The sequence below is a fragment of the Hyperolius riggenbachi genome, chromosome 8 (genome assembly GCF_040937935.1).
Source record: "Hyperolius riggenbachi isolate aHypRig1 chromosome 8, aHypRig1.pri, whole genome shotgun sequence".
In the NCBI taxonomy this organism is placed as follows: Eukaryota; Metazoa; Chordata; class Amphibia; order Anura; family Hyperoliidae; genus Hyperolius; species Hyperolius riggenbachi.
The window spans coordinates 174,942,476-174,967,496 of record NC_090653.1 but is presented as its reverse complement, the minus strand read 5'-3'; the positions used below and the strand labels follow the sequence as shown (position 1 = coordinate 174,967,496).

The following is a 25,021-nucleotide window of genomic DNA, read 5'->3' as shown; positions in this document are numbered from 1 at the left end:
GCCGTAGTTATTTTTGTGTAACATCTACATACTTTATTTAGGTTAAAATGCATAGCTGTCAGTGTTGTATTGCTGTTGTAGCAAGCTGAATCCAGCCAGTAAACCTTCACACAGTTAGAATAATCTGTTCTCCAGGCTGCAAGTCTTTACACTCTTTAGGAAGTTTGCATGCATATCAGGGAGTGTATGTGAAAGGTTAAACCCACAGTGGGATGGCTCTGTGATGGCATGGTTTTCTATGCTTATATCAGGGATTCCATTCAGTGGTAGAATAAAGTTAAGCAAGTGGAATTGAGCATACTGAACATGGCTTGTTACACTCCAAGACTTTTGCGAATGATTCTAAGCAGTGTTCGCATTAACACATGTCCTAGGAATTGTGCTGCAATTTACATACTGCCTAAAGATAACGCCGTCAAGGGCTTTTCGTCTTCTGCCAGATGTCATGACAGTAAAACAAGCTCAGGGTAAGTGAAAGAAAAATGTGCAAACATGACACAGCCTAAATATTGCTAATGTCCTCCTCTAAGTACTTTTGTATGCTGTATCTCTATTTAGAAACAAATATATATATATTTTTCTGTGTTTGAAAACATTTTGCAGTCCCATTTTATACTATATCATTGTGTAGCCTTTGACACTGATCCTTCACTGGAGTGTGTTGTATACGTTTTTGTAGCTTAAGGTTAACTTTTTTTTAATCCTTTAGGGTACAATATATACTTTTCCACATATTTGTTAACATTTTAATAGCTAAAAGAATTTTGTGGGTCACTTGCTATGGTATAAATGGTATTTTTTCTTATAAATTTAACTTACTGTTCTTGTGATTTATATCACGTACACAAACTAAAATGCCTGATTGAGCATACTGGACTAGACTACATATAGAAAGTAAATCATTTAAATACAGCTGAACACAGGAAAGGGAATGTTACTTTAGAAGTTAATTTTAGGGGGGTAAACGGTTAACAAAGATAACTACACACTTAGGGCCTGATTCACAAAGGGGTGCAAACTGTTAGCACGCTGGTGAAATGCCCCTTCTCACGCCTAAACTCAGTTTAGGCATGATAAGTTTAGGCAAGATAAGTTTAGGCATGATAAGTTTAGGCATGATAACTATAGCACCAACTGGGTTAGCACCGCAGTGCACAGCTGATCAAAAGTTGGCGCTAGCAAAGTCTGGTGCGCGAAACGTTGCATAGAGTTTAATGGTGCTGCTTTGCGCGCAGGACTTTGCGATCTAAACTTATCTAAACTTATCACGCCTAAACTTATCACGCCTTTATCATGCCTAAGCTTATCATGCCTAAACTTATCATACCTAAACTTATCATGCCTAAACTGAGTTTAGGCATGATAAATAGTTATCACACCTAAAGTCTTTAACTGGGTTATCACCGCTTTGTGAATCGAGCCCTTTTTTAGTGTTTCTTTTATTTGTATCTTTTGTGGTATGCTGTTATGCAATGCCAGAATGTGCCCTAGAAAACAGCAAGCCAGATTTATCCAGGTTCAGTGAAAACTTCAGCAGAAGTGAAGTGAATGCTCAGAGAAACCAGTCAAAATTTCTGCTGAAAACTGAATCGTTGCGCTCTATCTAACCACTCTTTTTCTGTAATTTTCTTTCCCATTGTCTTTTTTTTTTAAACATATTTTTAGTGAAATTTTTCTAAATATAAAAGTAAAAGCACAGTAAATCCAGAGCACCAGTCAAAACATCAACATCACATTTGTTAAGTAGGCATTGCAGTTCACATAGATCAGATCTCTGGAAGCCACTTTTCTAGCAGCCGCTGCTATATATTATAATGAATAATATAGATTTGCAGTTAATACATATATAATCAGCAACCAAATTAACCTAATTAACAACCCATCCACCGTAACTCAAACACTAGATTACGCTCTCTAAATATGGGAAGATGTCTATAAGTGATAAGATTGCCCGTTAAATGGTGCTATGGTTGTCAAGAAGATAGCTGGAGAGGTCCCAACGTTCCCTGGAGGTGGTCGGTGCAGTACCAAGATGAATATTTGAAGGGGGAAACCAGTTGCTTGATTTTATTCCTAGAGAATATTTCCTGTATGAATGGCTTTCATTTTTTGAAAAATGTATTTGCTCCTTTTTCCTTGTGTAAAAGAGCATCTGCTTTGTTCATAAGGAAAGGTCTAACATATCTTCTTTAACATCCTGTATGGTAGGTGTAGTTGGTTAATTCCATCAATTATATATTAATTTTTTTAGCAGCTGCTAAGTTGAGATGCAGGATATCAGGGAATTTGATTGAAGCCTTGGAGACTTTCTGCATAAACTGTTTCAGGACTATAAAAGAAGTAGAACATACATTCTTTCTTATGATCAACACACTTTTTTAGGAATCAAGAAACTTGGTCCTAGGACCCTGCTATTCCAGGGCAATGCCAAACACAGTGGACCATGCCAGCTTTAGGTAGTTTACTTTTCGGGCATTTTGTTTTATAACCAGTGGGGGTGGAGGGGGGTGGGTGCTTATAGTTTATGCTTATAGTTTATGTTAAATGCATATTTTGCATGAAGTAGGAGAAGGAGGTGTGACTTCCGCCATGATTCACTTATGTACCAAGTCCTTGGATAATATTTTCTGCTAGTTGGGGATGAGCGGAATATTTATTCCATCTCTGGAAGTTGCGAGGGGCTTTTTCAGTGGCTTAGATATTTTGAATGCCCCTATGAAGCAAAACGGGGTTTCTGGGTTAAGGAAATAGTCAAACGGTGTGAGTGTAGCAATTTTGGAGACATCAGCAAGATATCACACTTTAAAGGATCTTATCTGTCCGTTCATTAAAAAAATATGACTTTGGTGTATCCCATGCTACAAGAAATTCAGGAAATGTCCACCAACTATTTTCTGCCATATTGAACAGCTGACCTAATTTCTTGATGCCTTTATCTTCCCATCTCAAAAATGCATTATGTTGCATGCCCAATGTGAACTCAGGGGAGTCTCACAAAGGCATATATTTAGATATCTTCCATGGAAGTTGATACAACTTCCTCAGCTCTTTCCATGTGGCTATTGTATCTCTCCCTATGTTATATTTGAGGCATAGAAGTAATTTGGCCCAAACTGAGTGTAGTACGCCTATAAAGTACTAGGGTTCAATCAGGGCTTTCTCCAATTTATAGTTGAAGAATTCTAAGGTCCCAGATAGCCAGTCTCAGATGTGACGTGTCCTGCATGCCAGATTATAGAGGCTTATATTTGGAAGGCTGAGGCCACCCAGGCCCTTAGAAAGCTGCAGTCTGTCGCTTTTGATCCTAACTTTTTTGTTGCACTACGGGAATGTTGAAATGGCTTTATTAAGTAATTGGACATTATAATGTTTAAAGAGAACCTGTACTGAGTAAAATTATTTAAAATAAACACATGAGGTAACTTCAAATGAACATTAAATAGTTACCTTGCCATCAATTCCTCTCAGAAGCTCACCATTTTCTTCTTACAATGATCCCTTCCAGTTCTGACAATATTTTGTCAGAACTGAAATATATCAGTTGCTGTCAGTTATATATCAGTTGCTGTCAGTTACAGCTGAGAGGAGAACTGATGTGTCCCTGTTTCCCTATGGCTCAAGTGGGCGATGTTACAGTTTAACAGTGTGCTGACCAGGAAGCTGTTATGGGGTAACAGCCATTTTCAAAATGTTTGCACTATGTCTGAGGACGGAGAATTCAATTGATCACAGTGGACAAACAGGACGCAAGAGAGGAAAAAAAAGATTGAGGAGTAGACTACACAGGAGGTAAGTATGACTTGTGTATGTTTATTTTGTCTTTTAATCTTCAGTTCAGGTTTTCTTTAAGTAGAAAGGGGAGTACTTGCATGGGGTATAGTAGCCTACCAAAGGTGATCATTTTGATTAGCGCAGTACGTCCAGATACAGTAAGAGGTAAATTAATCCAGCTTAAAGAAGCTGGCTTGTTAGTTTTTTTGGGATGGGGGAATGTTTACGTGGTGGCGGGAATGAGGGTTTCTGCCCACCTTCACTCTTAGGTATGTTATAGGGCCTTTTGTTATATGGGCCCCTAGAGAGTCAGCAGGGAGAGGTGTGGCTTTACCAGATAGGAACATTAGTTCACTCTTTTAAATTATGTATTTTAAATGCTGATTCCCTTCACACTTTTTTTATTAATTGAAGAAAATGAGGGACTTGCATCTCTGGCTCGTCAAGAAACAAGAGAATATAATCTGTGAAAAGAGCCTGGGTGATTCTTGTATCCCCTATCTCAATACCCTTAACAGTTTGATCTAACAGCCTAGTTAGCGGCTCTAAAGCAATAGTAAAAGGGTGTGGGGAGAGAGGGCATCCTTGACAGGTGCCTCGCATCAGTGAGAAAGGGCCAGAGAGAAAGCCTGGTGTGTGTGTATATGTGTATATACATGCTTTTGGGTTTTTATACATGAGTTTGTACATCTGCATTGAAGGGATACTTAAGCCAGCTACAAGAAATAGATTAATTTACCTGGGGCTTCTAACAGCCCCCTGCAGCAGTCTTGTGCCCGCACAGCCACTCACCGATGCTCCTCCGTTGCCAACTAACCCGTGGCGGGAGGCCGGAGCATCTGTGTGTGGCTGCGTGGGGACAGGATGGCTGCAGATAACTGGTAGAAACCCCAAGTAAGTGAATTTATTTTTTTGTAGCCAGCTTAAATATCCCTTTAAACTCCCCAAGAACCTCATTTTACTTAGTGTGACATCTAGCCAGGGGCGTTTCTAGGTTCCTGGGAGATCCGGGGCACCCCTGGGCACCAAGAGGGAACGAGTGTTGGTGGTGATGCTGTGTTGGCCTGGCTAGTGGTGATGCTGTGCTGGACTGGCTAGGGGTGATGCTGTGCCAGCATGGCTGGTGGTGATGCTGTGCCGGCCTGGGTGGTGGTGATGCTGTGCTGGCCTGGCTGGTGGTGATGTTGAGCCGGCCTGGCTTTGCTAGGTGACTTGCTGGGGCTTTGCTGGGCTGGGCAATTTGCTGGGGGCATTTTGGGGGCTTTGCTAGGCTGGGGGCTTTACTAGGCTTTGCTTGGCTGTATGCTTTGCTAGGCTGGGACCAGGAGGCTTTGCTAGGCTGGGGGGTTTGCTTTGCTGAGGGCTCTGCCTTGCTGGGCTGGGGCCCTGGGGCTTTGCTTGGCTGTAGATAGGTAGCTTCCCCCAGCATAGGTTAGATAGGCAGCTTCCCCCAGTATAGATTATATAGGCAGCTTGCCCCAGTGTAAGTTAGATAGGCAGCTTCCCCCAGTATAGATTATATAGGCAGCTTCCCCCAGTATAGGTTATATAGGTAGATTCCCCCAGCATAGGTTAGATAGGTATAGGTTAGATAGGTAGGTTCCCCAGTATAGGTTAGATACTGTAGGCACCTTCCCCCAGTATAGATTATATAAGCAGCTTGCCCCAGTGTAGGTTAGATAGGCAGCTTCCCCCAGTATAGATTATATAGGCAGATTATATGGCCCGAACCGAACCTCCGATTTTCGGTTCACGAACTTCCGCAAAAAGTTTGGTTTGCGCGAACTTCCGCAAACTGCAATAGACTTCAATGGGGAGGCGAACTTGGAAAACTAGAAAAAATTATGCTGGCCACAAAAGTGATGGAAAATATTTTTCAAGGGGTCTAACACCTGGAGGGGGGCATGGCGGAGTGGGATACACGCCAAAAGTCCCGGGAGAAATCTGGATTTGACGCAAAGCAGCGTTTTAAGGGCAGAAATCACATTGAATGCTAAATTGCAGGTCTAAAATGCTTTAAAAGATCTTGCATGTGTATACATCAATCAGGGAGTGTAATCAGAGTACTGCTTCACACTGACACACCAAACTCACTGTGTAACGCACCGCAAACAGCTGTTTGCGTAGTGACGGCTGTGCTGGACTGGTACGCACCATGGCCAGAGTGCTCTTCCTCACTCAGTGATGTCAGGTATTGTCTGACTGCCTTATCAACTTTCGATGGTTCTTTCTCTACCATTGTTAAAGCTTACATCTATTTTTGTAAATACTTGTTCTGCTTGCTGTTCAGTACCTGCATCGAGAATCTGTTATGGAGGGCAAGTCTGCCATTGCGAGTGACCACGGGCAGGGCTGGCCCTAGACTTTTTGCCGCCTGAGGCAAAATTAGAAAAAATCGCCGCCCCCCCCCCCCCATCCGTGGGAGGGGGGGGGGGGGGAGGTGCGAGCTGAAGGGGTAGCTGGCAGAAAGGGGGTATTGGGCCTAGCCTGGGTCCCCCGATCTGCGCTCCTCCTCCAGCCTGCATATGATGAAGAGGGAATGGGCGGGGGAATCACTCACCTCTTCCACGTTCCATCGTGCGCTCCACTGACGTCACTTCCTGCAAGGCCGTCCACTTACAATACAGTGGGCGGCGTTGCCGGAAGTGACGTCAGTGCAGCACACGATGGAACATGGAAGAGGTGAGTGATTCCCCCGCCCGTTGCCTCTTCATCATATGCAGGCTGGTACTTAACGCTGGAGGAGGAGCGCAGATCGGGGACCCAGGCGAGGGAGGAGGGGTCCGACCCCCCTCCCCACCGCTAGGCCCAATACCCCCTTTCTGCCAGCTACCCCTCCAGCTCGGCGGGCGGCCCCCAGCAGCGGGTGCCGCCCCCCCAGATCTGCCGCCTGAGGCAAATGTTTCACCCCACCTCAGCGGGCTGGCCCTGACCACGGGTAATGGCCTAGGAATCCTGGTTCGATTCCGGTCCGGAGTGGGAGCCTAAGTAAACAGCTACCACCACCGCACATCCAAAAAAGGCAGCAGGCATGGCATGCACGTCCCGAGGTAGTGACCAAAAATAACAACACAGGAGGACTTTTGAGGCCCTGCTGTACATGTGAAATGAATCAACTTTAAATGCTTTAACGAGAATCTGTTATGGAGGGCAAGTCTGATGGTGCCTTCACTGCGACTCACCAGGTTGGTCACCTCCTCAAGGAGGTGAGAATCTGTTATGGAGGGAAGTCTGCCATTGTGAGTGACCACGGGTAATGGCCGGGGAATCAGGGTTCGATTCCGGTCCGGAGTGGGAGCCTAAGAAATGGCTACCACCCCCGCACATCCAAGGAAGGCAGCAGGCATTGGATGCACGTCCCGAGGTAGTGACCAAAAATAACAATACAGGAGGACTTCCGAGGCCCTGCTGTATATGTGAAATGAATCAACTTTAAATCCTTTAACGAGAATCTGTTATGGAGGGCAAGTCTGATGGTGCCTTCACTGCGACTCACCAGGTTGGTCAGCTCCTCAAGGAGGAGAGAATCTGTTATGGAGGGCAAGTCTGCCATTGTGAGTGACCATGGCGGGTAATGGCCGGGGAATCAGGGTTCTATTCCGGTCTGGAGTGGGAGCCTAAGAAACAGCTACCACCACAAATCCAAGGAAGGCAGCAGGCATGGCATTCACGTCCCGAGGTAGTGACCACACAGATAGTCACTGAATGTGCTGGGTCGGGCAGCACATTCAGTATGAATTAGCAAGACTGTCTATGCAACACAAGTGTCAGTGGGACACACAGAAAAAAAAAATAGATCACAAGAACAAGATTAGTTCTCAAAAGAGCTGTTGTGGGGTGCTATTTTAGCAATAAGAATCAGCCAGGAGCTAAGAAGCCTACAAGAGCCTAACTAATCTTTCCCTATGAGAGTCTGCCAGCAGCTGTCCCTTCTCTCACTACTGCAGGCACACGAGTAAGTGTAATGGCCGACGGTGCCTGCCTTTTATAAGGGGGGGAGTGGCTCCAGGAGTGAGTGTAGCCTGATTGGCTACAATGTGCCTGCTGACTGTGATGTAGAGGGTCAAAGTTGACCCTAATGGTGCATTTTGGGGGTGAACCAAACTTCTGGAAAAATTCCCGGCTCGCTGCGATCGCGAACCACGGAAGTTCGCCGGCAACCGTTCCCCATCTCTAATAGGCAGCTTCCCCCAGTATAGATTATATAGGCAGCTTCCCCCATTATAGGTTATATAGGTTAGATAGGTAGGTTCCCCCAGCGTAGATTAGATAGGTAGGTTCCCCCAGCGTAGGTTAGATAGGTAGGTTCCCTCAGCTTAGGTTAGATAGGTAGGTTCCCCCAGCGTAGGTTAGATGGGTAGGTTCCCCCAGTATAGGTTATATAGGTAGCTTCCCCCAGTGTAGATTAGATAGGTAGGTTCCTCCAGTATAGGTTAGATAGGTAGGTTCCCCGAGTATAGATTAGATAGGTAGGTTCCCCCAGTATAGATTAGATAGCTTCCCCCCAGTATAGATTAGATATGTAGGTTCCCTCAGTATAGGTTAGATAGGCAGCGTCCCCAGTATAGATTAGATAGGTAGGTTCCTTCAGTATTGGTTAGATAGGTATGTTTCCTCAGTGTAGATTGGATAGGTAGGTTCCCCCAGCGTAGATTAGATAGGTAAGTTCCCCCAGTATAGGTTAGATAGGCAGCGTCCCCCAGTATAGATTAGATAGCTAGGTTCCCTCAGTGGGCTTGATTCACAAAGCGGTGCTAACTGTTAGCTCGCCTGTGAAAACCCCCTTAGCACCTCTAAACGAGCTTTTCGCATGCAAAACTTTATGCGCGTAAAACTTTACGCGCGCACTGCACAGAGCGCAGGGCACTCCGCGCGAAGTGCCCATTAAAGCCTATGGGGCTTAGCGCGTGCATAGGACTTTGCGCGCAAAACTTTGCGCGCGATCTGATTGAGAAATCCGGTGCTAACCTACTTAGCACCCTGGTTAGCACGTCTAAAGACTTTAGACGTGCTAAGTAGGTTAGCACCGCTTTGTGAATCAAGCCCAGTATAGGTTAGATAGGTAGGTTAATGCAAAACGAAAGAGAGTGGGGTTGCAGCACTCAAGTAGGGCTGCAGCAGGAGACTGGACTGGACTGTTATAAACTATGGACTGAAAGGGTATAGGTCCCTTTAAACTGCGTGCTCCGGCAAAAATGGCAAAGTAGCAATCTTGTAATAACGGAGAGAGAAGGCAAAGCCAGCACTGCAATTAGGGTTGTTTATTGGAAGATAAAATCACTTACAGTCGAGTTGCAGCCAGATGCTAGAGCAGGTCAAGTGGGCGCCAGGTCCTGGCGCCCACTTGACCTGCTCTAGCATTTGGCTGCAACTCGACTGTAAGTGATTTTATCTTCCAATAAACAACCCTAATTGCAGCGCTGGCTTTGCCTTCTCTCTCCGTTACTACTAGATAGGTAGGTTACCCCAGCATAGATTAGATAGGCAGCTTCCCCTAGTATAGGAGGGGACACTGGGCGGAGTGGCGGGGGGTAGCGGGCAGTTAAAAACTCACCTGTCTTCATGGAAGCTGTGCCTGTGGCGATCTGAAGACAGTAGATCCGGGGCACCATGGCAACAGGTTCCAGGCCGGTGCCCCGGATCAAAGGTCCTAGCGATGTCCCTTCATCTAGCCATTCCTAGCTAATTGCATTGAATGCTTTCTGAGCATCCAATAGTACGATGGCACTTTTACGAGATTGGGTAGGCCTTTGTTTGTTCTAGGATCGCCTGGAGTTTTAGCATGTTGGGAACTGCTGACCTGCCTTGGATGAAGCCTTCCTGATTATTGTGTATGAGTTTGGGCATAAGAGTGGCTAATCTGTTTGCCATTAGTTTTGGGAAGAGTTTAATGTCCTGATGTAAAAGAGAGATGGGGTGATGATTCAGCTAGGGTGGGGTTTTTGCCTTTCTTATATATAAGTTTTATGTAGGTTTCATTACCAGAGGGGAGAAAAAGCTCACCTTTAAGAACCTTATTGAAGACAGCTGTCATGGTGGGGGAGATTTCAGGATGGTGTATTTTGTAGAACTTTGATGATAATTTCAGATTTTTAATAACTGAGGTGATTTCCTGGGCAGTGACAAGGTCATTAAGGGACTATAAGTCCTCTTGGTTTAGTTTTTTCAAGGGGCCAGCATCTAGCCAGTTTAGACTAGGTTGGCTATCATGAGGTATTTGGGATGAACAAGGTGATGGAAGAATATGCTAAAATGAAATTTTTGTTCTTGGGATTGTGTTGGAGCTTTTCGATTTCGTTTTGGAGCACCAAATGGGAGTATATTCAGATCCTTTTTAGCCATGGTTGCAAGCATCCTGCCTGCTTTGTTGCCGACTTTTTATAGGGCTAAGTAGTATAGTTTATAGTAATAGTTTCTCTGAGTTTGAACCATTTATCTGCTTGGGATTAGGCTTTCAGCCAGACTAGTCTATGATGAGGGGTGGGAGTTTTTTTGTAAGTGGTACAGGCTGCTCTGGCCTTTTGCATATGTACAGTGTATTCTTTAGTTGCATTATCTTTTTTGAGCTGACATAGGCTAGAATGTGAACCCCAAGGACTGCATTTGCTGTGCCCCATTGGAGATGATTAGTGTCTGTGTGTTGTATGTTGTCTTTGTAATATTCCAACCACCAGGATCTCAGTCTGAAATAAGCAAATCTGCTATAGAGGCATTTTACAGTCTGGGTAGTAGTGATCTACTGAGGAAAACGTAGTGTATCCTTGTAAAGGTGGGAAAGGGAGTAGTAAGAGAATTCCCTTTCATAGGGGTGTAGATGTCGTCAAGTGTCAGTGAAATCTAGGGAGTTGAGTTTAAGTTTGCTAAAGGTAGCCATACACTGGTCGAGTTGCCATCAGATTTGACCAATAGATAGATCCCTCTCTGATCGAATCTGATCAGAGAGGGATCGTATGGCTGCCTTTACTGCAAACAGATTGTGAATCTATTTCAGCATGAAACTGATCACAATCTGTGAAGATCTCGCTGCCGCCGCACAGCCCCCTCTCCCCCTGCATACATTACCTGAGCTGGCCGGCGAGACTCCCCAGGTCTCCGCTGTCTTCTTCTCCGCGCTGGTCTCCGGTCCGGCTGGCTTGCTTCACTGAACATCCTGTCCAGGGGAAGTTTAAACAGTAGAGGGCGCTCTACTGTTTAAACTTCCTGCCGGGACTGGAAGTTCAAGGAGGCTGCAGCCCTGGAGCCCGGAGAAGAAGACAGCGGAGACCGGGGGAGTTGCGCCGGCCAGAAAAGGTAATGTATCTCCGTTGTATTGCGTCGGTCATCGGGCATTCGAACGCCGCTATTGAGGCTCTCCCAACCCGCCGGTGATCGAGAAAAATCTTCCGCATGGACGGATCAACGGGAATGATTGATTTCGGACGGAAATCGATTGTTCTGTCAGCGTTTGCGCGACAATTTCACAGCAGATTCGATCACAGTGATCGAATCTGCTGTATATCTTCGGGAAAATCGTTAGGTGTATGGGCCCCTTTAGAGTGTAGGTTTGGTATCTAGAAGAAGTGGTTTGCCCCTGTCACTTTTCCTGTACTCTTTAAATTCAATGAAGTCCGCTCCCACTATTAGATTGGTCTGAGTTTTGGATAGCAATTGAGTCTGTAGCTGGTCAAAGAACAGCCCCGTTTCTATGGTGGCAGGTGAGGAGGGTGTACACCTGGGGCACAGTCATGGAAAAGGTACTCTGTGTGCCCTTTCTACATGGAAGTCTCTTTGAATATCAAGAAGCTGAGGCAGGATTTTCTCACAAAATTCTCTCTTAGAGTTGGCTGCTTCTATGGCTGATTGCAAGTCAGGGGCTAAGGGTTTCATCATTTTTCTTGCCCTCACTTTGTAATTGATGTGTGAGAAAGCTCTGTTGGTGGGCAGAAAAGGAAGTAAGATTCATTTGGCTGCTAAGCTCTATGGCTGTGCAATAACCTGTTAAAGCTGGGAGTGCTGAATTGTAACAAATTGCCTGTTCACTAGGGGTTTAAGCCTGTGGTCCTCAAGTGGTTAATTATTACAGTTAAGCCTCAGTGGGGATCAATCCCTTTGGCAGACATTGCAGGGCCGGAGCTGTGTACAGTAGATGCTTTGCTAGCCTACAGGCTAGCAATGTGCTCTGTTGCTATGCAGAGGTTTGACAGAGTGGCGTAAGTGTAAAACGAGACCTGGGTTAGTGAGGAGAACATTGCACTTGGCTGGCGTTTAACCAAATCAATCTGTTAAGCTGATGGCTGGCCGAACAGTTGAGTGGGGTTGGGGGCTGCATGGAAGAGGCAGTCATTTTCGGCCACCTCAGCAATGTTTCACCTAATGTGTGTACACAACTTTACACCCACAAACACAGGAGGGGGAATACCTACTATCCCAGATGCCACTGTTCTGTGCAGTTTCTTTTAGCACCTGTCAATTTGTTGCTAGTATAAATGCTAGACTGTATTCATCAATAAATCTGGAAAACTGCAGGATATGCTCATTCACAAAATGACTATGCTTATTTTGTTCTGACATGGCCATTTCACATAAATATTTTCAATCATAGGATACATAAATTGATTTCTAGTACACCCAAGAGGTATGTCCGCAAAACTTCTGTAAAATTGATGTGCACGTACAGAGAAAGATTCCTGAATCATACACATTCTCTCTTATACAACTTGAATTTGGCATCAAACCTCAAACTATAAAAAAAACAAAAAAAAAACAAAAAAACCCCTCAAACTATATAATGCTGGCTATTCAGTACAGCAGTGCAAAGGGCAATGCTTGTTACGATGTCCAAAGCGCAATGATCCATCACTGCTGATCAGATTTCAGCGTACGTTAGTCAGATCAGTAAAAGGTAAATTGTGTCAAACTGTGCTTTCAGTTAATGTATGTTTACATGCTGCACAAGAGCAGGGCTGGCGCTACCATAGAGGCAAAGAAGGCAATTTCCCCAGGGCCCCTGAGCACTACAGCCCCCCCTCCCCAGGTCTCCCCATACTTGTGCCACCTGTGATCCCTGCACCGCTTTGTCAGAATAGCAACTTGCCTATCCCAGCACACTTTTCCATCCATGCTCCCAGTCTTTATCCCGCTGGCTGCCTCTTCTCAATTTCCAGTCATTTTGCAACTACAAAGCACAGAGTCATGGAGAACAGGCAGCCAGCATGGATGAAGATGGAGCATGGATGAAGCAGTGATCCAAATAAGGTACGTTGGTATTCTGACAAAAACAGTGCAGGGGCCCTGAAGAACACAGTAAAATTGAAAGGGGGGCATCTGGAGGGCACCACAGCTGGGGGATGAATATGTTGGGGGAAGGGGCACGGGAGCCCCCATGTTAATTTTGCCCCAGGGCCCCATTGTGGCTTGAACTGGCCCGTAGAGATGGCTCAAACCACCGATTTTAGGTTTGTGAACCTCGAACGCGAACTTCTGCAAAAGTGCGGTTCGCGTGAACTTTCGCGAACCGCAATAGACTTCAATGGGGAGGCGAACTTTGAAAATTACAAACATTTATGCTGGCCACAAAAGTGATGGAAAAGATGTTTCAAGGGGGGCAACACCTGGAGGGGGGCATGGCGGAGTGGGATACACGCCAAAAGTCCTGAGGAAAAATCTGGATTTGACGCAGAGCAGCGTTTTAAGGGCAGAAATCACATTGCATGCTAAACTGGAGGCCTAAAGTGCTTTAAAACATCTTGCGTGTGTATACATCAATCATGTAGTGTAATTAATGTACTGCTTCACACTGACAGACCAAACTCACTAACTAACGCACCGCAAACAGCTGTTTGTGTAGTGACGGCCGTGCTGGACTGGTGCGCACCATGGCCAGAGTACAGGCGATAGCGGTTTTCAAGCACATATGGTCGTTGGGCTGAGGTAGCTCAATGACAGAACAACAGTGACTGTCCAGCTGATCGAATTTGGTCTGTCCACAATGAAGCAACGGCCTTATTATCTTGGGTGAGGCACTCATATAGCCGGCGGTCATTGCTTCATTTTGATACGCAAGCCCCATTCACTGCAGCAAGGTAACAATGATAAAGGGGAATTGACACATGTACATGCCTTTTGTTTTGTTGTTGCAGCTGCAGTGCACCCAGAAAAATTAGGCAGGCATGTACACGCACCAGAAAAATTATAGCGGCCGCTGCTAGCAGCGGCCTTAAAAATCAGGAAACTGCCTGGAGTCCTGGACCCTGTTGATGGTGGCAGAGAATGCTGTCAAACGACCTGCAGGCAGAGATGCTGTGTGGGGAGCGACTTAGTTTTCGGGCAGGCAGTCACACGGCGTGCAGGCAGAGATGCTGTGTGTGGGGACTGACTTAGTCTTTGGGCGGGCAGTAGCCCTCCGGGATCCATGCCTTATTCATTTTGATAAAGGTGAGGTACTGAAAACTTTTGTGACCTAGGCGACTTTTCTTCTCAGTGACAATGCCTCCAGCTGCGCTGAAGGTCCTTTCTGACAGGACACTTGAGGCAGGACAAGACAGAAGTTGGATGGCAAATTGTGACAGCTCTGGCCACAGGTCAAGGCTGCGCACCCAGTAGTCCAAGGGTTCATTGCTGCTCACAGTGTCTACATCCACACTTAAGGCCAGGTAGTTGGCTACCTGCTGGTCCAGGCATTGGTGGAGCGTGGATCCGGAAGTGCTAAGGCGAGGCGTTACACTAAAGTATGTCCGCATGTCCGACATCACCATGAGATTGCTGGAGCGTCCAGTCCTTATCTGCATGGACATGGTGGAAGGATTACTGGCAGTGGTACCTTTATTCCGTTGTGCTTTGACATCACCCTTAACTGTACTGTAAAGCATAGTTGCCAGCTTGTTCTGCAAGTGCTGCATCCTTTCTGCCTTCAGGTGAGTTGGTAACATCGCCACTTTGTGCTTATACCGAGGATCTAGTAGCGTGGCTACCCAGTACAGGTCATTTCTCTTGAGTTTTTTTATATGGGGGTCCCTCAACAGGTTGGACAGCATGAAAGATGCCATCTGCACAAATTTGGATGCGGATGTACTATCCATCTCCTCTTGCTCTTCCTCAGTGATGTCAGGTAAGTTCTCCTCCTCCCCCCAGTCACGAAGAATACCACGGGAAAGTTGAGCAGCTTAAGCCCCCTGCGACGCCTGCTGTGGTTGTTCTCCCACCTCCTCCCCAAAAAAATCACCTTCCTCATCATCTGACTCCTCTTCCCCATACGACTCTTCCACCTCCTCCTCCCCCCTCTGTGCTGTCGCAGGTGTTGAGGAAACATCTGGTTCTGCTGAGAATTGATCCCACAACTCTTCCTCCTGTTCCTGTAACTGTTCCTGTTCACGCTCCTCCACAGCTTAATCCACCACTCTACGCTCGGTACGCTCCAGGAAGACAGCATATGGGATCAAGTAGCTGATGGCGCCCTCACTGCGACTCACCAGGTTTGTCACCTACTCAAACGGCCGCATGAGCCTGCAGGCATTTCACATGAGTGTCCAGTACTTTGGCCAGAACATCCCCATCTCCCCAGAGCATGTCCTTTCACTGTAGTTGTAGAGAGACTGGTTGACGGCTTTCTCCTATTGTAGCAGGCGGTTAAACATCAGGAGTGTTGAATTCCAGCGAGTCGTGCTATCACAAATCAAGCGCTTAACCGGCAAGTTGTTTCTCCGCTGAATATCGGCCAAGCGTGCCATGGCCTTGTAAGACTGCCTGAAATGCCCACACACCTTCCTAGACTGTTTCACGACGTCCTGTAAGCCTGGGCACTTACACACAAATCTCTTCATTATTAGATTCAGCACATGTGTCATGCAGGGTACATGTGTCAACTTTCCCAAATTCAAAGCCGAAATGAGATTGCTGCCATTGTCACACACCACGTTGCCGATCACCAGTTGGTGCGGGGTCAGCCACTGATCCACCTGTTTGTTAAGAGCAGACAGGAGAGCTGCTCCAGTGTGACTCTCCGCTTTGAGGCAAGACATGTCTAAGATGGCGTGACACCGTCGTACCGGGCATGCAGCATAGGCCCTGGGGAGCTGGGGCTGTGTAGCTGGAGAGGAGATCGCAGCACCAGTATTGTTGTACTGCCACTCAGCCAAGGAGGAAGATGACAGTGAAGAGGATGTAGCTGGAGGAGTAGGAGGAGAAGGAGAGGAGGTGGCAGGAGGCCTGCCTGCAAGCCGTGGAGGTGTCACAACTAGCTCCGCTGCACTGCCACGTACTCCCTGCTTGCCAGCAGTCACCAGGTTGACCCAATGGGCTGTGTAAGTAATGTACCTGCCCTGACCGTGCTTGGCAGACCAGGCATCCGTGGTCAGATGGACCCTTGACCCAATGCTGTGCCAGAGATGACACCACTTGCTTTTCAACTTCATGGTACAGTTTGGGTATCACCTTTTTTGAGAAATAACTGCGGCCTGGTATCTTCCACTGCAGTGTCCCAATGGCCACAAATTTTCAAAAGGCCTCAGAGTCCACCAGCTGGTATGGTAACAGCTGGCAAGCTACCAGTTCCGCCAAGCCAGCTGTCAGATGCTGGGCAAGGGGGTGACTTGGCTTCTTCCGCTCAAAGATTTCCCACACGGACACCTGGCTGCTGCTGTGGGCAGAGGAGCAGGAACCGCTCAAGGTGAGAGGCAGAGTGGAGGAGGGTGGCTGTGATTGTGAAGGTGAAAGGGAGAAAGAGCCTGAAGATGATGCACCTGAACGAGGAAGAGGAGAAGGAGGGTGGCTTTGCTTTTGTGTGCTGCTTTTCCTCAGGTAGTCTTCCCATTGCAGTTTGTGCCTTTTCTCCATGTGCCTGCGTAAGGCAGTTGTCCCTAAGCGAGTGTTAGCCTTTCTACGGCTCAATTTTTAGTGGCAGAGAGAACAGATTGCATTGCTCTGATCTGAGGCAGACACACACAAAAATGTCCACACTGCTGAGCCCTAGGGTGATGGCACAATGGTGGCTTCAGCAGCTGACGTTGAAGGGCATGCTGGCTGGCTGTCCATAGGTGGTGATACATGGCGCCGGACACTGCCACCAGCTGTTTCTGACAATGAGCTCCCCCTGCTTCTTTCAGAAACTCGTCTCCTCCTACTCCTCTCTGACTCACCCTCTGAACTGTCCCCCTGTTCATCTCCTCTATTGGGAACCCACGTGACAGCCATATCATCATAATCATCATCATCATAATCATCCTCCCCAGCTTCGCTTGTATCAGACACCTCCAGAACTGCTCCAACAGCAGGTACTTCATCATTCTGCTCCTCACACCTTACGTCCATAGTGTCGCCTGACTCAGACATATGAGAAGGTGTAACTTGCTTAGCGCCTTCATCTTGTTGTAACAATAATGGCTGTGAATCAGTGAATTCCCCACCAAATAACTCCTGCGAAGTGTCAAATGTAGCGGATGTGGTGCTTGGAGTAGCGCTGGTGGCTGCGGAAGATGAGGTGTCCTGTGTTAAATAGTCAACCACGTCTTGACAATCTTGGGAGTTGATGGGACATGCCTTCTTCTGAGCACTGTACTTTGGTCCTGGGCCACACGAAATCACGTCAGCACGACCTTGAACAGACCTGCCGGGTGGACTGCCTCTGGGTCTGCCTCTGGATCTGCCTCTGCCTGTTGTATGCACTGACTTGACTAATACAATGTGCAGTCACATAGGTGCAGTGAAAGGTATGCAGTGACTGGTATTACAATACAATGTGCAGCTGTCACACAGGTGCAGTTAACAGGTATGCACGGACTGGTATATAAAACAGCGTGGGGTCACACAGTTGCAGTGAACAGGTATGCACGGACTTGTATTACAAATGTGCAGCTGTTACACACACACAGGTACCCTGAACAGGTATGCAGGGACTAGTATTACAAATGTGCAGCTGTCACACACACAGGTACCGTGAACAGGTATGCAGTGACTGGTATATAATATAACACATTGCGTGCGGTTACGTAGGTGCACTGAACAGGTATGCAGTGACTGTTATCAATACAATGTGCAGCTGTCACACACACAGGTACCATGAACAGGTGCAGTGACTGGTATATAACACTGCGTGCTTCTGTCACGCAGGTGCAGTAAACATGAACAGATATGCAGTGATTGGTATTACAAATGTGCAGCTGTCACACACACAGGTACCGTGAACAGGTATGCAGTGACTGGTATATAATATAACACTACGTGCAGTCACGTAGGTGCACTGAACTGGTATGCAGTGACTGGTATCAATACAATGTGCAACTGTCACACACAGGTACCATGAACAGGTGTAGTGACTGGTATATAACACTGCGTGCTTCTGTCACGCAGCTGCAGTAAACATGAACAGGTATGCAGTGAATGGTATTACAAATGTGCAGCTGTCACACACACAGGTCCTGTGAACAGGTATATAACACTGCATGCTTCTGTCCCACAGGTGCAGTAAACATGAGCAGGTATGCAGTGATTGGTATTACAAATGTGCAGCTGTCACACACACACAGGTACCGTGAACAGGTGCAGTGACTGGTATATAATATAACACTGCGTGCGGTCATGTAGGCGCCCTGAACAGGTATGCAGTGACTGGTATCAATACAATGTGCAGCTGTCACACACACAGGTTCCGTGAACAGGTGCAGTGACTGGTATATAACACTGCGTGCTTCTGTCACGCAGCTGTAGTAAACATGAACAGGTATGCAGTGATTGGTATTACTAATGTGTAGCTGCCTGTCAAACATGTGCAGTGAAAAGGTAGGCACTGAATGTGCTGGGCCTGACAGTGGCACAGCAGGAATTAGCAAGGGGCCGAGGGCCAGCTGCGACTGACTGACATGGCTGTATATGTAAGTGTCAGTGGGACACACACACAGACACACACACACACACACACACACACACACACAAAAAACAATCTAAAACAGTTGATTGTCAGGAGTTCTTTGAATAGGCCTCAACAAAACGGAACATCACCCTGCCGACAAAAAATATGTGGGACCTGCAGACACATTTACTCCACTGACAGGGTAACGATACCAGGTTCACAGAGTACAGAGTACAAGGTACATTTTCCTGTGGTTCCACCAATCTGGTATATCTGATCATGTGTGCGAAATGCCCCAATGTTATGTACGTGGGAGAAACTGGACAAACTCTGCGCAAACGTATGAATGGACACAGGCAAACTATTAATGATACCAAATCTGGACTCCCAGTTGCTACAAAATTTCGGTCCAACGGACCCAGCATGGATGATCTTCGTGTCACTGCCCTGAAGGGTGGCTTCAAAACGTCAAATGATCGATTGATAGCAGAAACAAAATTTATAAATTGGTTCAAAGCTGTGCAGAACGGTTTGAATAAGGACAACAACTTTCTATATTGGTATGAGATTGATGATATTTGAACTTTCTCAGCCATTATAGCTGAACTTGTGAACTAAGAATTTACGATACCTCTGTGTCAGTCCAACTCCCAGGTCTGTGAGCAGGTGTTAAACAAGGATCCTTATCTTAGCTTACAACCTCTAACCCCAGGTCGATGGTCTGTGTGAATTAAGGCATCTTAATGACATGTATTTATGCTTGAAAAAATACCTGTTTTCCCTTTTGATGTTGCATGTATATAAGCTGTCTGTACCACCAGTTTGCAAACTAACAGGATATAAGCCAGACGAAGGCTGCAAGGCCGAAAGCTTGCTTGTTTTTATTCATTTTTAGTTAGCCAATAAATGGTATCATCCTGGTTTAAAACTTTACACAAAAATAGATCACAAGAACAACATTAGCTCTCAAAAGAGCTGTTGAGGGGTGCTGTTTAGCAATAAGTATCAGCAGGAGCAAGCTAACAAGCCTAACAAGAGCCTAACTAAGGTTTCCCTATGTCTCTGCAGCAACTCTCCCTTCTCTAATTACTGCAGCCACACGAGTAAGGGAAATGGCCAACGCTGCCTGCCTTTTATAAGGCGGGGGGAGGGGGGGCTCCAGGAGGGAGTGTAGCCTGATTGGCTACCATGTGTCTGCTGACTGTGATGTAGAGGGTCAAAGTTTACACTAATGATGTAGTATAGGGGGTGGGTCGATCTCGCATATAGTTCGCGATTCACCGCGAACGCACACCACCGAAGTTCCCGTGTTCACGTTCGAATGGGAACCGTTCGGGCCATGTCTACTGACCCAGCATAAGTGCTTCGTAATTTTTTTATAAGAAGAAATGTTTTTTAGAAGCAAGGGTTTGTTGAATGGCTCAATGGATGACTTATCAAAAGGAGAAAGAGAAAACTGTTTGGATAGGTGAGTGGTTCAGTGTGGCAAGTGGAAGAACATATCAGATAAGGTTTGGTCTATTGCAGTACATGGAAAAAATTCCCACCCCCTAAGGTTATTATTATTATTATTTATTGTATTTATAAAGCGCCAACATCTTACGCAGCGCTGCACAATAGATACATGGGTTAACATACAGGTAGAACATACGGAAACTCACAACAAAACAAGATCATGCAAATTATTTGATAACAATACAGTGTCATAGGTCAAAATAGAGACTGTTCGAGTCTACAAGAGGGGTGGTTGCGAGTAAGATTGCATAATCAAGCTGGATACGTTAGGGAGGAGGGCCCTGCCGGAGGCTTACAATCTAAAGGGTGGGGTGGAGACAATAGGTGCGTCTTTTGAGAGGGGGTCTAACAGAACATATTATGGTGCTGTTGTAGGGGGGTATGCGAGCGTGAAGAGGTGAGTCTTGAGAGCTTGTTTGAAGGAATTAAAAGTGGGGGCGAGTCTGACGGCTGGTGGGAGAGAGTTCCAGAGAGTAGGGGCGGCCCTGGTGCAGTCCTGCAATCGTGCATGTGACTGAGTTATGCGTGGTGCGACTAGGCGCAGGTCATTGGAGGATCGGAGGGGGCGGGCTGGTATGTGCCTGTGGACCAGATCAGAGATGTAGGTTGGGCAGGTCTTGTGCACTGATTTGTAGGCAAAGCACAGGATTTTGAAATTGATCCTAAAACTGATGGGGAGCCAGTGTAGTGCTTTACAGAGCGGAGTTGTAGAGGCGCTGCGGTGAGAAGAATGTATCAGTCTGGCTGCCGCATTCATTACCAATTTAAGTGGGTCAGTACAGTTAGAGGGGAGGCCAGATAAAAGAGAATTGCAGTAGTCTAGGCGGGAGATGACAAGGGCGTGGATAAGGAGTTTAGTGGTGTCAGGGGACAGGTAGGAGCGGATCTTGGAGATGTTGCGGAGGTGGAAGTTGCAGGATCTGGCAATACCTTGGATGTGGGCGGTAAAGGAAAGTTCAGAGTCCAGAGTAACGCCTAGACAGCGGGCTTGGGAGGTAGGGTGGATTATAGTATTTTCAATAGTGACGTGCAGATCTGGGAGGGGTGCAGCTGTGCGGGGTGGGAATATTAGAAGCTCAGTCTTGTCCAAATTAAGCTTCAGGTACCTGGCAGCCATCCAGGAGGAAATGGATGTGAGGCAGGCAGAGACTTTGTCCATGGTAGAGGAGGAGAGGTCTGGGGTGTGGAGATATATCTGGGTGTCGTCGGCATACAGGTGGTAATTGAAGCCCATGGAGGAGATGATTTTGCCAATTAAGGCAGTATAGAGTGAGAACAGTAGGGGTCCTAGGACGGAACCTTGAGGAACACCAACTGAGAGGGGTGTAGGAGTGGATGAGGAGCCATTGAAAAATGTTCAGAGTCTTCCCCACCCATGTGCAGTTTCTCTGTGCTTCAGTCTCCTTCCTGTGTTTCCCCCACTTTAGTCCCTCCCCACCTCATGAAAAGTTGGCAGCAGAGTAAGCAGCACAGATTTTTTTGGTTGAACTCGATGGACAAACCGTATGTCTTTTTTCAACCCAAATAACTATGAAGATATATAACTGCTTTTCATGCCTGTTCATAGCTCCTCCATACACATATCTTCTGCTTCAGCCCCCCCACAACAATAAATCATTAAATCATATTATGTGGTTGGCAGGGATCTGAGGAGGCATTTTCACAAAAGACAGAGATCAAAGTCTCATGTTCTGCTAAGCCAATAAACCTTCATCATACACATGCAGAAAACAATACAGTATTGTGATATACAAAAGATAACTGGACAAAATTAGTAAGCAGAGTTCTATCTAATGAAAATAAATGCAGAGGGGCTTACACCTATTGCTGCTGTAAGAACTGCCTGCTTATTGGATTAATGCAGTGGTGTAGCTAAGATGCTGTTGTCCCCAGTGCAAGTTTTACATTGGGACCCCAAGCACTCTACACAGAACAATTGATATGGCACACCAAAACTAATCAAGGACAACCACAGTGTCAGAGGTGCAAGTAACCACACGCTTTGATAAAGGGGGACCCTGCATGGCACCCAAAACAATTGGCAGTTAACTCCTTGTGGAAAACATATGGCTCAATAAAAGAACGTGCTTGAAGAAAACTAGTGTGCTGATACATTGGAACATTGACTACTGGAAGGGGAATTGCCTATGCCACAGTGTTAAGCACCCTAATGTTTATCTGATGAGGAGCCCATCCACAACCATTGTACTGAAGACGTGCAAGAAGGGGATTGGGAACAGTTTGTTAATAATTACTACTATTTAACCTCCTTAGCGGTAACCCCGAGCTGAGCATTTGCATTGATTTTAATTTCAATAAAGCTCTGCTTAATAACTTAGTCTAGTTATCTATTGTATGTCAAAATAGAGCTTACTGCTTATGTGTAAAGAAAGTTCATTGGCTTAGCAGTACATGAGACCGTGATTTCTGACCTTTGTGAATATATATGTTGGGTTGTATTGCACCCTGAATATAGGAATTAAAAATTGATTTAATATACAGGGCTACAGTATGCTTTCATAAGCAGCTTTTACTGTGTTTTCTATATCTGAGGAGACATGGGATGCTAGAGTCACCACTCTTGATGAGTTCTGTGGCAGGAACAGCGGAGGTATAAACTGTTCTCCTGCCTACTCTGGATGTGGCAAGGGACATGCTGCAGAGTGCATGTTGTTTGGGTTTTCATGCTGCAGTATGTTTGCTATTTGGTGGTGCATGCTGTAGACTTTATGATGTTTGTGGGTACAAGCTGCTCATTAATGTTGGCTTATGTTACTTGGGGAAGGGGGGTGGCATTATATTGGGTATACATGCAAACCTCCCAATACTTGGTGACAAATGCTCCATATATGCCTCCTCTGTATAGTCTGTTATGCCTCAGCACACCCCTTTATGCTGTTATACCTCCCTTTGTGCCTGCCTCTGTGCATCCCTTTGTGCTTGGCTCTGTGCTTCCTTTATGTATCTGTATCCACCTTTTTGCTTCCTTTTTATCCCCCATTTATACCTCTGTCACCCTGTTATTCCTGCCTTTGCTGCCCTCCTTAATTCATCTATGCCCTCCTAACCCCCCCCCCCCCCCCATATAAGGCAGCAGCGTCGGCCATGTTCTCACGCTGTGTGCTGCAGTATTACAGAGAAGGGAGAGACATTGGAGAGATAGGGAAAGCAATAGTTAGGATGTCTGTTAGCTTGCTCCTTGCTGATATTTGTTGATGAAAAGCACCCAAAAACAGCTCTTTTGAGAGCTAATGTTCTTGTGATGTGTTTTTTTTTTTGTGTGGCCCACCGACACTTGCATATACAGCCCTGTCTGTCGCAGCTGGCCCTTGCTAATTGCTATACTGTGCCAGGTCCAGCACGTTCAGTGCCTACCTGTTCACTGCACCTGAGTGTGTGACAGCTGCACATTGTATTGATACCAGTCCGTGCATACCTTCCACTGCACTTGTGTGACAGTACGCAGTTTTATATACCAGTTCACTGCACCTGTGTTTGTGACAGCTGCACATTGTATTGATACCAGTCCGGACCGTGCATACCTTCCACTGCACTTGTGTGACAGTACGCAGTTTTATATACCAGTCACTGCATACCTGTTCACTGCACCTGTGTTTGTGACAGCTGCACATTGTATTGATACCAGTACGGACCGTGCATACCTTTCACTGCACCTGTGTGACAGTATGGAATTTTATATACCAGTCACTGCATACCTGTTCACTGCACCTGTGTGTGTGACAGCTGTACATTGTATTGATACCAGTCTGTGCATACCTTTCACTGCACCTGTGTGACAGCATGCAGTTTTATATACCAGTCACTGCATATACCTGTTTACTGCACCGGTGTGTGTGACAGCTACACATTGTATTGATACCAGTATTTGCATATCTTTCACTGCACCTGTGTGACAGCACATAGTTTTATATACCAGTCACTGCATACCTGTTCACTGCACCTATGTGTGTGACAGCTGCACATTGTGTTGATACCAGTGCATACCTTTCACTGCACCTGTGTTACAGTATGTAGTTTTATATACCAGTCACTGCATAACTGTTCACTGCACCTGTGTGACTGCACATTGTTATACCATCTGTCACTGCATACCTTTCGCTGCACCTGTGTGACTGCACATTGTTATACCAGCAGTCAGTGTATACCTTTCACTGCACCTGTGTGACTATACATTGTACTAGTCAAGTCAGTGCATACCTTTCACTTCATCCCCCCCAATATGGACAAAACAGGCAGAGGTAGAGCCAGAGGCAGGCCACCCGGCAGGTCTGTTCGAGGTCCTGCTGTTGTGATTTTGTGCGGCCCTTGACCAAAGTACAGTGTTCAGAAGGCACGTGCCATCAACCCCTAAGATTGTCAGGACGTAGTTGACTATTTAACACAGAACACTTCATCTTTCTCAGCTTCTGCACGGAACTGTGACATATCTTCCTCCTCCTGCTCTAATTCTGGCACCCAACTTAACACTCAGTCGGCAGCCACCAAAGTGCCATCATCCCAGGGCTCAGCGGTGTAGACATTTTTTTGTGTGTCTGCCTCAGATGAGAGCGTGAAATTTAGCCGTGGAAAGACCAAGACCCGCGTAGGGACCACTTCCTTACGAAGGCACATGATGACAAAGCACAAGCTGCAATGGGATGACCTCCTGAGGAAAAGCAGCACACAAAAGCAAAGCCACACACTGCAGTAGAAGATACAAGGCTGCAATTATTTCTCAAAAAAGGCGATAACCAAACTGTACCGTGATGTTGAAAGGCAAGTGATGTCATCTCTGGCACACAGCGTTGGGTCAAGGGTCCATCAGACCATGGATGCCTGGCCTGCAAAGCACGGTCAGGCCTGCCCGAAGACTAAGTCAGTCTCCACACACAGCATCTCTGCTTGCATGCCGTG

The 25,021-nt window shown here is 46.3% G+C and overlaps 1 protein-coding gene across 1 annotated transcript in view; it reads left to right on the top strand.

Annotated features, from left to right (window-relative positions):
* The first annotated feature begins 306 nt into the window (after positions 1–306).
* Positions 307–25,021, top strand: part of LOC137527193 (adrenodoxin-like) — a 108,158-nt gene continuing 83,443 nt past the window's right edge. The window contains exon 1 of the mRNA XM_068247676.1: positions 307–467. Coding sequence (XP_068103777.1) covers positions 307–467 — 161 coding nt within the window. The remainder of the gene's footprint in view (positions 468–25,021) is intronic.